We start from the raw sequence: 12,461 nt of genomic DNA on the forward strand, positions 1-12,461 counted from the left end.
TCACCACGCTATCTCTAATCACACACACACAGACACACACACACACACACACACACACATACACACTTGCATTTAACCAAAGTCATATGATATGGTTTCAAGAGTCAAATAACTCTATAATTTCCTGATTCTCAGAGACCAACTCTTTTTTAAATTAAGTGTTTCTTCATTGCTGTGCTCGGGCTTTCTCCAGCTGTGGCAAGCGTAGGCTTTCTCTAGTTATGGTGCACAGGCCTCTCACTGTGGTGGCTTCTCTCGTTGCGGAGCACAGGCTCAAGAGCGTGTGGGCTTCAGAAGTTCAGTAGTTGTGCCACATGGGTCTAGTTGCCTCACAGCATGTGGAATCTTCTTGGACCAGGGATTGAACCCGTGTCCCCTGAATTGGCAGACGGATTCTTAACCACTGAATTACCAGGGAAGTCCCTGAGATCAACTCTTTTAACTCATTTACTTGATTCTTTTGCTGTTTATTTCTGTGTTTCTAAATAATGCGCTTGCATTGTTATTCCTTGGTTTCTCAGTTTTATTGATTTCCAGAAACAAAGAATTAAAATGTAGATCTCTTTCCCCATCCTCCCTAATATACCTCCTATTCTCCACCTTCCCAGGATATTGTTATCATTTTGGTTATATCAAAATCGTTTCACTTTATTGGCACTGTGCGTGCTCTATTTATAGCTGAGGCAGGTAGTATGTTATTGTTTTTCCTTTTTATGCACAATATTTTAATCTCTCTTAGATGTGACTTTTTTTAGTTGCTTGGATTTATGTGTTCTTATGAAAAATCCATCCCCAGCCCATCTCACGATATGTAAGTCTCTTCTAAATAAATAACCACTCAGGTGTATCAGGTACCCTACCATTTTCACCCTGTTGAGCCATTTCCCCTGAAGGTCCAGCCTGGACCTGTCCCCCCAGCTGTTGTCTGGCTAGCGACTCTCTTTACCCCAACCCTGGAGGTTCCTTCTCTCTCTCTTCTACTGAATCTTGTATTCTAAGTCTTCCTCTTTCTGGGTTTATTGCCTCTTTCTGAATTTATTTGGTCTATTTTCATTTATCATGCTGGGCATTCATTCAGCCATTCCAGTAGAGAAACTCATGTCCCTAAGTGAGAAAAAGCTGTTCTCTATTAGCTTCTCTAATGATACCCTTCCTTTTGTTCCTCGACACTTTCTTTCTGAAAATCCAGTTATTTAAATGGTGAAACTTTGGGTCTAGTCCTCTAATTTTTTTCTCTTTCATTTTGCATCTTTTTCTATTATTTCTATTTTCCAAGTCATTGCCTCAACTTTATCTTCCATCACCTCAATTGAAATATATCAGTAGTTATATTATTCTATCTTTAGTTCCAAAGATTCTTTTTGTGGCCCCGATATTCCTTCTTATGGCATCCTACTCATAAATGCAATGTTCTGTTGGAGGGTAGTATTGATCCCTGCCTTTCCTCTCTTCCTAGTTGTGTTTTTTCTCCCAAGTTGCCTTTCTTAGTTTTCTCCTTCATCTTCTAGTCAAGTCCGTAGACTGGGTTCTAAGTGACACCATACTGACTCTTTCTATAGTCTTTTTGTTTGTTTCTGCATTTAATATTGGGGGCTTTCCTAGACAGCCTAGTGGGCTGTCAACTAGTGGGCACATATCTCTTAGCCAGGATAGATTCTACCACAAAGGCATATGGGTAGAGCATCCCTTGACATTACTTCCCGTTTGACCTCCAAGGAGCCTTTCTGCGCACATGTGGTTGGGGAGGTCTCCTGACTCTGGGAATGAGAAATATGTGGTCTGTCCAGGGCCCAGCCTCCTCCTTTAATTGTCCTACTATTTCGCCTTGGAGTTTCAGTCCATAGGAAATGAATGTCGAATTGTTTTATGGAGTGGAGGGGGCATCTACCTCCTATCTCAATATCTCCATATAGTCTATTGCTAGGATGGAGGAAGAGGTGATTACTTCACTACTTGGGGTGAGGGAGGCATCTGAGAGTCTGTTTCCTAAGTTGACTTTGAACTACATGTATGGTTTAGGCCCAGACTCACTTCACTTCTTAAGGAAATTGATGCTGCCACGTCTTGAGTCTCTTGAGAAATTTTTCAGGATAAATCAGGTTGCCCCTTGGCTTTCTCCAAGACCAAGTGAAGTTGCTCAGTCGTGTACAACTCTTTGCGACCCTATGGACTGTAGCCTACCATGCTCCTCCATCCATGGGATTTTCCAGGCAAGAGTACTGGAGTGGGTTGCCATTTCCTTCTCCAGAGGATCTTCCCAACCCAGGGATCAAACCTGGGTCTCCTGCATTGTAGGAAGATGCTTTACTGTCTGAACCACAAGGGAAGTCCTGCTGCTGCTGCTGCTAAGTTGCTTCAGTCGTGTCCGACTCTGTGCAACCCCATAGACGGCAGCCCACCAGGCTCCCCTGTCCCTGGGGTTCTCCAGGCAAGAATACTGGAGTGGGTTGCCATTTCCTTCTCCAATGTATGAAAGGGAAAAGTGAAAGTGAAGTCGCTCAGTCGTGTCCGACTCTTTGCGACCCCATGGTCTGCAGCCTACCAGGCTCCTCCGTCCATGGGATTTTCCAAGCAAGAGTACTGGAGTGGGGTGCCATTGCCTTCTCCAAGGGAAGTCCTACTGCTGGCTTAATATTTAGCTTTCTTAGGCCAGCTAAGTCAGTTTGCACTCATCCCACCTGCTTTCCAAAGTTCTATTGTTATTCCTTCCTCTCTTACTCTTTATTCTTGGGAGTTCATGTCTATGACCACAGATAATCCCTTTCTCCTGCTGTTTACACCTTTAAAAATTCCCTTCCCTTGAGTATAGACAGAACCTGTAACTCACTTCTAGCTGATAGAGTATGACAACAGTTATAGGATGTCACTCCCCTGATAACTTATATTGTACAAGACTCTGTCTTAAAAGCATCTTGGAATAAGAGACTGTCCTTTCAGGCTCAATGATATAAGGTGGCCTTGTAGGAAAACCCCCATGGGAGGGATGTCTAGGTGACCTCTGGGGTCACAGGATAACATCTAGCCAATAGTTGGCAAACAGTCAATGTTCTCATTCACCCAGTTGCTGGGAAATAAATTCTGCCAATAACCCGAATGAGTTAGAAACGAATTCTTCCCCAGTTGAGCATCCAGATGAAAATGAAGACCAGTTAGCTCCTTCACAACAATCTGTGAGACCCTGAGCAGAGGACCCAGTTAAACTGTGCCTGGTTTCCCAAGTCAGGGAGACTGAGAACATAAATGCAAGTTTATTTAAACCCCTAAGTTTGTGGCAGTTTTTTATACATAGAAACTATTCCAATGTCTTTCTCTTTTTTAAATTCAATTTTTTTTTTTTTTAGTTTCTTTATTTTTTGGCTGTACCACACGGCATGTGGGATCTTAGTTCCCTAACCAGGAACTGAACTTGTGCCCTCTGCATTGGAAGGTAAGATTCTTAACCACTGGACCACCAGGGAAGTTCCTTAAGTTCTTTTATCATTGTTTAAGTTGCATCCTGGAAGGAAGCTGAAGTGAATGTGTGTGTAATCAGTGAGTTAGACAACAATGGCATGTGGTATGTGACCTGACACACTTTTCAGTTCAGTTCAGTTCAGTCACTCAGTCGTGTCCAACTCTTTGCGACTCCATGAATCGCAGCACGCCAGGCCTCCCTGTCCATCATCAACTCCCGGAGTTCACTCAGACTCACTCCATCGAGTCAGTGATGCCATCCAGCCATCTCATCCTCTGTCGTCCCCTTCTCCTCCTGCCCCCAATCCCTCCCAGCATCAGAGTCTATTCCAAGGAGTCAACTCTTCACATGAGGTGGCCAAAGTACTGGAGTTTCAGCTTTAGCATCATTCCTTCCCAAGAAATCCCAGGGCTGATCTCCTCTAGAATGGACTGGTTGGATCTCCTTGCAGTCCAAGGGACTCTCAAGAGTCTTCTCCAACACCACAGTTCAAAAGCATCAGTTCTTCTGTGCTCAGCTTTCTTCACAGTCCAACTCTCACATCCATACATGACCACTGGAAAAACCATAGCCTTGACTAGACGGACCTTTGTTGGCAAAGTAATGTCTCTGCTTTTCAATATGCTATCTAGGTTTTAAAAGACCCTAATTTTGGTTAAAACAGGCAAGTAAACATTTCTAGCTACTTTCTATGGACTGAATAGTGTTCCTGCAAAATCCCTATGTTGAAGCCCTAACCTCCAATGTGGTTACTTGGAGATAGGGTTAGTAGGGAAGTAATTAAGGTGGAACCAGCTGATAAGGGTGGAGCCCTAATCTGATAAGATCAGTGTCCTTTTAAGAAGAGGAGGAGACACCAGAGAGCTCTATTTGCATGTGCATGAAGAAGAGGCCATGTGAGGACACAGACAAGACAGAAGAGCAGTCTTACTAGAAGACAAGTCTGATGGCACGTTCAACTTGGACTTCCCAGCCCCAGGACCATGAGAAAATACATTTCAGTTGTCTAAACCACAAGTCTGGGATGTTCTATTACAGCAGTCTGAGCTGACTAATATATTCCTACAGATAGCCGTAAATATGGACATGATTTGCTTTCATAATCACAAGCTGCTGGGTCTTAGGACATCAGGGCTCTGTGTAAAATAGTGGCTAGAAGAGACCTGAGCTCCCTTGCAGACCAAGCAGTCTAGGATTCTAATTACAATTAAATAAACAACGTCAATCTGGCTAGACTGACTTACATAACCCCTCTCTTACTGTAATTCAACTTCTATAACTTCTATCTTGGCACAGCCATTTGCCATCCATGTTGCCCTGCTCACATGATCTCACCTCTCTGTGCCTTAGTTTCAGCTGCTATAAAACAGGGATAATAATATCCCCCCCTCTCAAACTTATTGTGAAGATTACATGAGATAATAAACACAAAACAGATACATGTATATGTATGGCTGAGTCCCTTTGCTGTTCACCTGAAACTGTCATGACATTATTTTTTAATTGGCTCCATCCCAACACAAAATTAAAAAGTTATTTAAAATAAATAAATAAAAAATAAATACAGAGTAGAGCCTGACACATCGTGAGTGCATATAAATCTTGTGTCTTCTTTTTTAATTTCTTACCATCACCGTCAGCATCATTATCATCGCTACTGCTGCTGAAAGGAGCGGATACTTGCTTTAAGAAATACCGCTGCAGACTTTTTAGGAAACTCTGGAAGCAAGGATGAATCAAAGGGCTTAGTTCTTCTGGGCCCTGTGGTCAGGGCTGAAATTCAGGTGAGCCCAAAGTGATGGCAGTATGGAAGGGAAATGTCACGTCCTAGAGGGTCTTCACTTGCTGCCTTGTTATCTCATCCAAAAGTAGCACCAACTATACATGTAAGTAACTTCCAGTAAATGCCTGCTGTATTATGAAAGAACACCCGGGTGCTTTACGGTTTTCCCGAACACCGACAATCAAACTCTCTCTCACTTTGCCTCTGACACAGAGAGAATTCTGGGAGGAAGAAATGAAGAACTTAACCTCACAAGGCTTGATTAGGATTGCAGGTAATTTTCAAGGCTGTTAGGGGGCTGTAGAAATGGACTAGGAACCAAAGTCCTAGAAGTGCCCAATACCCTTTTAGCGTCATTGCAATGCTTGGGAAGTCACTTGACCTGTCCAAGCCTAAATTTCCTCATCCCTTCATTCTGTCTGCCCAGACACCTCACGTCACTGGACGGGGACCAGATGAAAGTTCTTTGTAAATTGACAAATACTGCATTTTATATATATATAAATATATATAAATTTATATATATATAATTTATATATATATAAATTTATATATATATAATTTATATATATATAAACTCACATTGTTATAGTTTCTAAGTCAGGGCTGCAAAGCTATCTGAAATGGACACTTTCCATTTTGCTTCTGATTAACCTTCAAACTTCAGTGACTGAATCTAAAAAACAATTAACAAGCATAAAATTTGACTAGAAATTGAGGAAGAAAATGCCTTTTCTGTAGGAAATTTCACCAGTGATTTTTTTATAAGAAAGTAAACATGGTCCATCAATGTATTTAAAGTGATTTCATGACATTTCCTTATTCCAAATCAGATAACTGGAAATGTCACATGCATAATGCTAATTTATGAAAAAGGAAACCACAGTTTGTGGCAGTGAGAAGCTAGTACAACTGACAAAATTTCTGACACAAAATTAATCTTCTACATTTATGAAGCAATTCCTTTAAATCAAACCTTACAGAAGTCAATCTCTCCATTTAATTGAAGATAAAAGATGGTGGTCATGAAGCTGCTAAAAGCTCTTTATTTTATTCCCAGATTTTTAAATCAGAAAATTCCATTGAATATCATGTCTTCACTGACATTGAGCTCTGAGTGTCGATTTACTAAAAAAAAAAAAAAATTATCCTTGATTTTAGGATTCCCCGCTTTGTTCAGCTGATGAAAACTGAGTTAGCATGATGTCATGTGAGGATTCGCTAGTATATGAAAATACATAGCAGCCTAAAAGAGGAAAAAGAGGATAAGAATTATTGCTGTTATGTTGGAACAAGCTAAGATCAAAATTAGAGTAAGCCTATGCAATTCTTTACAATTCTGGACAGTCTCATGAACAACTTAGGGTAGACAGCATTTTATTAATGCTTGTAAGCTTACATCTCTCATATTTCTCTCATTTGAGAAGAGAAACCCCACATTTTCAGATCCTGGGGTATGAGATAAAGGTTTGAGACCACTGAATGTTACTGCTGGAAGGAACCTTAGTGGTCTCTTAGTTTTTCATTTTACTGATGAGGAATCAATGTCCAAAAAGGTAAAAAAATTTATTAAAGGCCCTCAGGCTGATTTTGGTGCAACTTTTGTCATGTATAGCTCCGCATTCCTTTATTTTAACCCTAAGACCTTTAATTACACAAATAACATATTATCCCCCCAGGGCTGCCCACAAAAGCCCTCAGACTGGTTGGTGGCAGTGATAGTAGGACCCAAAGCTTTTGGATGAGCACATTGAGCATTTGGGGTGGGAAATGCTTTTTCAAGTTAAGACACTTGAACTTTATCTGAAATTCAAAGAATTTTGATCAGAATCTAAAGTGAATTACCCATGACAGATGCATATTCTTTCTTCCTACCCTTTGGAAACGTTGGTCTGTTTTTACTCACCTTTCTGCTGGAATGGGTTGAAAGGCTTTTCGAATCTGAGTGTGACAGATGAATCTGATAACTTCTGCTGCACCAAAGGAAACCAAGTTACTTAGGCATTCAAAGTATTCTTTCACGTGCTTCCTTATTTATTCAGATTCCCTCAAAAAATTACAAATGCTCATCTTTTCTTCTACCAAATGTTCTTAGAAGATGAAAATCTCATTTTTGTCACCTACTCAGAAGACAAAAATCTTATTTTTGTCACCTAATTTTAAAGTGAAACTGCTGCTGCTGCTAAGTCGCTTCAGCCATGTCTGACTCTGTACGACCCCATAGACGGCAGCCCACCAGGCTCCTCCATCCATGAGATTTTCCAGGCAAGAGATACTGGAGTGCATTGCCATTGCCTTCTCCAGAAAGTGAAACTGGAGGAATACAAATGGAGAAGATGCAAAGCCCTCACTGACCATGGCTGCCTTCTGAAAAGTGAACATTTTATATTAGAAACAGGGAGAAAAAAACACTGTTGGGAATCTTTACTTTGGGGTTTGCTTTATTCTACTTTTGAATGTTTTTCTTTCTTTGATTATCCAGTGAGGAAAATTCTGACTCCCTGCTTTGTAGGGTGGGGGTGTCCTGTCTTACTTTACTAAAGGATTGTCTTTAATGCAGTCACACAGTCTATAACTCCTTCCTTTTCTTTTTTTTAACTTACTTTTGATTTGAGGATAATTGGAGGATATATTATAAAATACTGTGTTGTTTTTTGCCATACATCAACCTGAAATTATCCATGGGTATACATAACATACACATGTCTCCTCCTTCTTGAGCCTCCCTCCCACTCCATCCCACCCCTCTAGCTTGTCACAGAGCACTGCGTTTGGGCTCCCTGTATCATACAGCAAATTTCCTCTGGCTTTCTATTTTACATACGGCAATGTGTATGTTTCAAGGCTACTGTCTCAATTCACCCCACCCTCTCCTTCCCCCACTGTGTCTACAAGTCTGTTCTCTACATCTATGACTCCATCACTGCCCTGAAAATAAATTCATCAGTACCATCTTCCTAGATTCCATATATATGTGTTAATATTTGATATTTGTTTTTCTCTTTCTGACTTACTTCACTCTGTGTAATAGGCTCTAGGTTCATCCACCTCATTAGAACTGACTCAAACATATTCCTTTTCTGGCTGAAAAATATTCCACTGTGACATTGTGATGGTGACTGCAGCCATGAAATTAAAAGACGCTTACTCCTTGGAAGAAAAGTTATGACCAACATAGACAGCATATTAAAAAACAGAGACATTACTTTGCCAACAAACGTCCATCTATCTAGTCAAGGCTATGGTTTTTCCAGTGGTCATGTATGGATGTGAGAGCTGGACTATAAAGAAAGCTGAGTGCCGAAGAATTGATGCTTTTGAACTGTGGTGTTGAAGACTCTTGAGAGTCCCTTGGACTGCAAGGAGATCCAACCAGTCCATCCTAAAGGAAATCAGTCCTGAATATTCATTGGAAGGACTGATGTTGAAGCTGAAACTCCAATACTTAGGCCACCGGATGCAAAGAACTGACTCATTCGAAAAGACTCTGATGCTGGGAAAGATTGAGAGCAGGAGGAGAAGGGGACGACAGAGGATGAGATGGTTGGATGGCATCACCGACTCAGTGGACGTGAGTTTGAGTAAATTCCAGAAGTTGGTGATGGACATGGAGGCCTGGCGTGCTGTAGTCCATGGGGTTGCAAAGAGTCGGACACAACTGAGCAACTGAACTGACTGAATAATCCATTGTACCTATGTACCACATGTTTTTTATCCACTCATCTGTTGATTGACATCTAGATTGCTTCCATGTCCTAGGTATTGTAAATAGTGCTGCGATGAACTTTGGGGTACATTTGTCTTTTTCAATTATGGTTTTCTCAGGTCACTAGTGGGATTGTTCAGTCATATGGTAGTTTAGAAAAGTGTAAGTGTTAGTCACTTAGTCGTATCTGACTCTTTGTGACCCCATGGAGTATAGCATGCCAGGTTCCTCTGTCCATGGCATTCTCCAGGCAAGAATACTGGAGTGGGTTGCCATTCCCTTCTCCAGTGGATCTTTCTGACCCAAGGATGGAACCTGGATGTCCCATATTGGCAGGCAAATTTTTTAGTTTGAGCCACCGTGGAAGCCATGGTAGTTTTATTCTTAGTTTTTAAAGGAATCTCCATACTGTTCTCCACAGTATTAATTTACATTCTGACCGATAGTGCAAGAGAATTCCCTTTTCTCTACACCTTCTCCAGCATTTATTGTTTGCAGATTTTTCAATGATGGCCATTCTGTCTGGTGTGAGATGGTACGTCATTGTAGTTTTGATTTGTATTTCTCTAATAATGAACCTTCTTTTCTTAATAGCAGAGGATGATTCATTAATTTCACATTTTCTGGCTCAAGGCATGTTAGTTCTTCAAGACAATACAATTATCAAGACATACAATTAAAATCACAGAGCATTAGAACTTCTGCTTTGAGCAACTAGTCCAACACTGAATTTTTACAGTTTGAGAATATGAGACCAAAATGTACTAAGTGACTTTCCTATGATCACACAATCAGTTGGCTACAGAGTCAGAAATACAGAGCAGGTCTCTCAATTCCTGAGTCATGGATCCTAATTCACAGCACTCTCCAATGAAATGCAGACCTAGGAAAGTTACTTTAATGCCAGAAACTAATTGCCTCAGTTCAGTTCAGTTCAGTTCAGCCACTCAGTCGTGTCCGACTCTTTGTGACCCCATGAATTGCAGCACGCCAGGCCTCCCTGTCCATCACCAACTCCCGGAGTTCACTCAGACTCACGTCCATCGAGTCAGTGATGCCATCCAGCCATCTCATCCTCTGTCGTCCCCTTCTCCTCCTGCCCCCAATCCCTCCCAGCATCAGAGTCTTTTCCAATGAGTCAGCTCTTCACATGAGGTGGCCAAAGTACTGGAGTTTCAGCTTCAGCATCATTCCTTTCAAAGAACACCCAGGGCTGATCTCCTTCAGAATGGACTGGTTGGATCTCCTTGCAGTCCAAGGGACTCTCAAGAGTCTTCTCCAACACCACAGTTCAAAAACATCAATTCTTCGGCGCTCAGCTTTCTTCACAGTCCAACTCTCACATCCATACGTGACCACTGGAAAAACCATAGCCTTGACTAGATGGACCTTTGTTGGCAAAGTAATGCCTCTGCTTTTGAATATGCTATCTAGGTTGGTCATAACTTTCCTTCCAGGGAGTAAGCATCTTTTAATTTCATGGCTGCAATAACCATCTGCAATGATTTTGGAGCCCCAAAAATAAAGCCTGACACTGTTTCCCCATCTATTTGCCATGAAGTGATGGGATTGCCTCACTGTTTCTTTATTTCAAAAGTTTATATTATCCCATATTAAAAAAAAAAACCCTCTAAATATCTATGTATTTTTTTCACACACTTAGGTCAGTTGATTTTTATCAGACACAGAAATTTCTACTTTAGAATCCTTTCTGAAAGACCCTCCATGTCTTACTGAAAGATAAAAGTATGAGGTAATGTCAAAAATACAAAATAGGGAGGCAAGTACTTTTGTTTCTAACTGTACGGTTCCTTACATGGCTTGCACTTTTGTGGCAAAGAATGAAAACAGAAATCCTGTCTCCATACAAACTTGGCAGTTTGTGGACTAAAGAGCTAAAATTGCAAGGGACAAAGTTTGTTATACCAGCATAAGAGAGAAAATTCAAAGAGAGAATTTTTTATATTAGAAGTTAATGAAGACTTTCCACTCTGCTTTTCTGGAGAAGGAAAACAGGTCTACAGGAGATTAGGCAGAAAGTTAGGCAGAGAAAAGGACCCTACTGATTCTAGATGTTGGAAAACAAGTCAGACTACAGCAAGTGATATGCTTCAAATGAATTTGCTCACAAGAACACTGCAGACCCCCATGCCTGAGCATCTTTGAAGCTTTCCACACATTTGAATTCATTCATTCACTCACTCACTGAAAAACTTTCTGGTGAATATTAACTGTTTGCTGGACATCATGCCAGATACCAGGAATATAATGGCAACAGAAACTTAAGTGGGTTTACACAAAACTGGGCCTGTTGTGGGACTGTGTAAAAAGTACAGAACTTCACAAATTGCCTCCATGGTAGCAGGAGATAATTACCTTTGATGTCTGGTCCCAACAGCTTAAAGGAGACAACTTGTTGAGCAGCAGCTGTCGCAGCTATAGGGCAAAAAAGATATATTGAGGAGCTACCCATATGCAGTCATACATAGACATATCAAATACAAAACTAGTAAAATTGTTATTTAGTAATAGTATTTCCCAGTGGTATTTAATAGACTATAAGCATAGGGACCTGATGAAAGGATTTTTCTTTTATGTCTTTTCTTATAAAAAAATCTAGAATGAAACAAAAAATAACAGTACCAAAAGCTATAATAATTCAGATTCTAGACATTAGTAATTGGCAATAATTGCTGACTTGAAGTTTATCTTTGAAGTGAAGAGTCTCCTCACTGACTAAATGGTGAAAACCACGGAATTATTTATTTTTATTTAATTATTTCCTTCCAATCCAGAAGAAAGTAAATTACTTCTTTGTAAACAGGGATTTGGGGGCATGTACAACAACAATTATAATAATTATAAAATATCCTTATCTTCTTATTGAAACAAAGGCTACATTTATTAACTTACTATCTTTACTTCTCTCGGCAGAATTGCTAAAAGCTTGGAAAAATAATAAAAGTAGTATAAGTTTTTTTCTACTATCTTTTACTTGCATTAGTCATCCTTCATTAAGAATTCTATTTCATGTTAGAGGCTACAAAATATTTACTATATTAAATTCTAGAAACATAGAAATAAATAGGCTTTTCCAGCATATGGAAAGTTTTTTTGCAGGCTAATTATGCCAAGTCAAAATTTGAAAGTAAAATCAAGTTTCCCCCTTTTTTCTACAGTGGTCACATTATATGCTGTGGTTGATTCACTATAGCTCCATTATCAGCAAAGAGTGTTCAGTTTCTTTGTATGCTGACTGAACCTGCCTTTTGTAAAATTATAGAACTTTTTTATGAAAAAAAAGTTTTTCATGGTCTAACCTCTTATATATATGAATAAGGACCTTAGAACTGAAGGGAAGGGATTAGATTCCTGGGTTAAAGGAGGAAGAGAGAAATGAATACACATACCTTACTATCCAAGAGAATTCCAAAACACAAGATGAAAAGACCCTTTAAATGAAGGAATAAAGCACATGTATTATCTCTTCCATTTCCAGAAAAGAAAGTTTTCATATT

General features: G+C 40.0%; 1 protein-coding gene across 5 annotated transcripts in view; it reads right to left on the reverse strand.

The window, feature by feature from the left end:
- Positions 1 to 6,260: 6,260 nt before the first annotated feature.
- ADGRF1 (adhesion G protein-coupled receptor F1) overlaps positions 6,261 to 12,461 on the reverse strand; it is a 48,192-nt gene continuing 41,991 nt past the window's right edge. For 4 of the 5 annotated variants that reach the window (XM_019986380.2, XM_070778074.1, XM_019986381.2 and 1 more), the window contains 4 exons: positions 12,354 to 12,395; positions 11,320 to 11,379; positions 7,144 to 7,210; positions 6,261 to 6,483 (listed from right to left, as the gene is read on the reverse strand). In XM_019986380.2, coding sequence (XP_019841939.2) covers positions 6,395 to 6,483; positions 7,144 to 7,210; positions 11,320 to 11,379; positions 12,354 to 12,395 — 258 coding nt within the window. In that variant the 3' untranslated portion in view covers positions 6,261 to 6,394. The remainder of the gene's footprint in view (positions 6,484 to 7,143; positions 7,211 to 11,319; positions 11,380 to 12,353; positions 12,396 to 12,461) is intronic. The other variant, XM_070778076.1, reaches the window with a different exon arrangement.

This window comes from Bos indicus, chromosome 23 (assembly GCF_029378745.1).
Source record: "Bos indicus isolate NIAB-ARS_2022 breed Sahiwal x Tharparkar chromosome 23, NIAB-ARS_B.indTharparkar_mat_pri_1.0, whole genome shotgun sequence".
In the NCBI taxonomy this organism is placed as follows: domain Eukaryota; kingdom Metazoa; phylum Chordata; class Mammalia; order Artiodactyla; family Bovidae; genus Bos; species Bos indicus.